Raw genomic sequence first — 3,408 nt, 5'->3', positions numbered from 1 at the left:
CCCAAGAGATGTTCTGGGGGCTTGATCGAAACAGAATCTGGGGCCACACAGGCAGCTGGAGCAAATCCACAGCTCTTGCATGAAGGGCCCCAGAATCTGAATTTTGGCCACGTTTCCCAGATGATTCTTCTGTCCCTTGTAACCAAGGTTGGGGAAAGTATGTAAGGTCCGGGCCCTGGGCCAGGAGCCAGGGGTATGGGGATGACAAGCAAAGTGACAGAAACACAGGGCACCATCCTGGAGGGCGGGAGCATAGGGGACACAAGGGAGTGAGGACACAACCCCGGAGCATTCTTCAGTTGCCCAATCCAAAGCCAGGAAATCCCGTGGTAAACATTTTTATTTGCATGTGGGCTTGCGCCCTTTTTTTAAGTTCAAGGATGCTGACAATGTTAAGGGGACAGTAGAAAAGGAGAGAAAAGGAGAGAGGGGGAAGGAGTATTTCTGCTGCTTCCCCTGCTCCAAGCCGAGCACCTAGAATTGCATTGCAGAAGTTAAGATCATGAGCTATGCGACCCCTTTGTATGGTTGTCTTTCTTTACGTTCCTTGGGTGACTAGAAGGAATCTGTTTTGTTTTTTTTTTTAAATCAATACATGAAAGATAAACTTCTAATAAGACAGAGGGGTGCTGGGTGGAGATGGGAGGCCCACTGCCCGGCCCTTGTCCACCTCCATTTTCAAGTATGGCGGCAGGAAGCCATGAGATCCAGGGCACCCCTATCTTCACCTCACAACTGGTCTTCCCGTTCTCCCTGTTCTGCTTCTGCTCTGGCCTCTGCCCTCAACACCCTAAGGCTCCTAGCCTCACCTGCCCTGGGAACTCTCTTGGGCAGGGTTGGCAACCGGGGAGTGTGCCAGAAGGCTCTCCGGCGCTTGCGAAACCATGAAAAACGGCCAGGAGTCTGGAACCTCACTGTCTTGACCTGTTTCCGGACCTTAGCTCCCTGAGTTGTCCCTATGGCCCCCCGAGCAGCTGGGGCTTCAGCCCTTTGGTTCTGTACAGCTTCTGCCCTCTGGTCAGCTGTGGCTTCTGCCCGATCAGATGCAGCCTCGGCCCCCTGGACAGCTGGGGCCTCTGCCCTTTGATTATCTGCAGCCCCTTCCCTCTGATTATTTGCCCCCTCTGCCCTCTGGACAGCTATGGCTTCTGCCCCTGGATTATCCTCAACCTCTGCCCTCTGATTTTCTACAGCCTGTATCCTCTGATTATCTGCCGCCTCAGCCCCCTGCACATCTGCAGCCCCTGCTCTCCGATCATCTGCAGCCTCAGCTCTCTGATTATCTGCAGCTTCTGCCCTCTGATCATCTGCTGCCTCAACTCTTTGATCATCTGCAGCCTCGGCCCTCTGATCTGTGGATGCCGCTTCTTCCCTCCTGCAACGGCGAAAAGAGGCCCATTTGATTTTGGGCCTCCATTGTCTTGGGGGCATCTCGGGCTCCCACCCATCTCCTGTGTTGCCCACATTGTCCCCCAGGCTGCCTCTGCCTGACCCCGAGGCCCCAACCCTCTCCGGCCTGGTAGATGCCTGCTGGGCTTCACCCCCCTCAGGGCTGGACCTGGGCGCCCAACCCTTCACCCTCCGCTTCAGCTTCCCCCAGGACACCTGGCTGACATACTCTCGCCACCTGTCCGCCTTGGACAGCTGCGGCCTGGGGTTGTCCTCGAACATGGGCACAGGCAGGTTCACGCGGCGGCGGGCAGGTGGCGCGCTGGGCTTCTTCTCCCCTCGCTGCAGGAAGGCCTCCACCAGCTCCTGGTCATCCTCGCTCTCCAGGTCGCTCCCCAGAAATTTGCTGCCCAGGTAACTGACTGGCATTTTGCGCACTTTCCTGCTGCGCCCCGCGCCTTTGTGACCCTTGTCCCCCTTGTCTCTCTTGTCTCTGGAGGTCTCAAAGTCACTGAACTCGCTGTCGCTGGCATTGCTGCTGTCATAGGTGCCCACCACCAGCCGTGGGGGCGGGGTCGCCATCTGCTGGACTCTCCTCCTCACTCTGGGCTCCTTGGGCTTTTTGGGGGGCTGGGGTGGGTGTGGGGTGCTCTTCTCAATGATGCGGGCCACGTCCTCCAGTGTGCGGCCTTCTTCCTCCAGAAACTGGATCAGCCGTTCGCGAAATTCCGCCTCCTTGGTGGCGGGCTTGGAGATGACCCTCCATACGCCTCCCGCCAGCCTGACCTCTCGGGGGATGAGCAGATAGTCCACGTCCTCCCCGATCTGCAACATCCCCACCGTGGAGTCCTCCTCCTTGCGGAACACCTTGCCAATCTTCTTAAAGGTCCCCACGGGCTTCAGGGCTTCCACGAGGACGTCCAAATCCACGTCTTTGCAGACATCAGGCACGCTCCAGAGGATCAGAGAGTCGGGGGAGGGGAGGAAACCCCAGGGGAACCAGCCCCCCACGTGGCTTTTCTCGAGGGTCTTTAAGATCTCCAGGGTGAAATCGGGAGTGGGGGCAACGACCCCAAACTACACTGTAGGCCTGAGTCTTGGGGGGGGCGTCCCCGCAGAACTGCCAGGAGGGTCTCTCCTTTCCAGCGGAGGACGAGCCGATCCCTCCCAACTTCTCCGCCAGCCACAAAGTCCAATCTTGACCAAGTCCCGCTCCCCCGCCCCAAGGACTGGCGGGAATCCGTTCCCAGGATGCTTACGTGAGCGGGGGAGTGGTCCGTCCTGAGGCTTTGAAGCCCACCGCCAGCTGCAGACGTGGGGTCCCAGTTCCAAATTAGGGCGCGGGCTGCCCCCGTGGCTCTTCCTGCGTCGGGGACGCGCCTGCACCTTGGGAGAGGCCTGCGCACACAAAGACCGCTCAGCCAGGGCTATTCAATATGGCCGAGGCGTTTGGAGGCCACAGCCCAGCCCCCCCTCCCAAAGGGTCTCCCGCCCCCAGGCTGGCGGCCACCCCGGTCCAGGCTGACCTTGACGCGCCTGCAGCCTCCCAGCCCCTGCGCTCAGCGCGAAGGATCGCGCGCGCTGGCAGGAAGTTCCTCCTCGCTGTCCCCTAGGGTGAGGCCCACCTTCCCCCTTCTCATTTTACACTCCGGGACTCGGAAAGACTGACAGGGGGGCTGTCCACTCTCTTCGGGGCGCCCTCCCTCCCCTCCCCCCACAGGGGTGTGGCTGCGCTCCGGGCCTCCCTGGGGCCACCGCTTCCAAGCAGACCGCCCCCGCCAAGGCCCACGTCAGCACCTTCCGGGGAAAGGCGGCAGTTCCCCAACCTGCCCTTCTAAACGCGGGTTCCAGCCAAGCCCTGGAGGTGGGTGTCCTAATGAGGCCGGCCTTTGGCAAGCCATTGGCACAGTATTGTTAGGCTTCAACATCATGCGACTTTGGTACCCGCAGGTCCTACCTGTTCAAGCACATATGTCGGTGGAGAAACGGTACCAGGATCTTACTGCCCCAGGCTCTAGC

The 3,408-nt window shown here is 59.8% G+C and overlaps 1 protein-coding gene across 1 annotated transcript; it reads right to left on the bottom strand.

Annotated features, from left to right (window-relative positions):
• Window positions 1-322: 322 nt before the first annotated feature.
• On the bottom strand, window positions 323-3,066 carry CCDC8 (coiled-coil domain containing 8). The gene is made up of 2 exons (XM_032325347.1): window positions 2,916-3,066; window positions 323-2,787 (listed from the first exon to the last, which is right to left on the bottom strand). The coding sequence occupies exon 2, from the start codon at window positions 2,221-2,223 to the stop codon at window positions 730-732; it is 1,494 nt and encodes a 497-aa protein (XP_032181238.1). The 5' UTR covers window positions 2,224-2,787; window positions 2,916-3,066; the 3' UTR covers window positions 323-729.
• Window positions 3,067-3,408: the final 342 nt, after the last annotated feature.

Source organism: Mustela erminea, chromosome 19 (assembly GCF_009829155.1).
Source record: "Mustela erminea isolate mMusErm1 chromosome 19, mMusErm1.Pri, whole genome shotgun sequence".
NCBI classification, from domain to species: Eukaryota; Metazoa; Chordata; class Mammalia; order Carnivora; family Mustelidae; genus Mustela; species Mustela erminea.
This window is presented reverse-complemented; position numbering and strand designations above follow the sequence as displayed.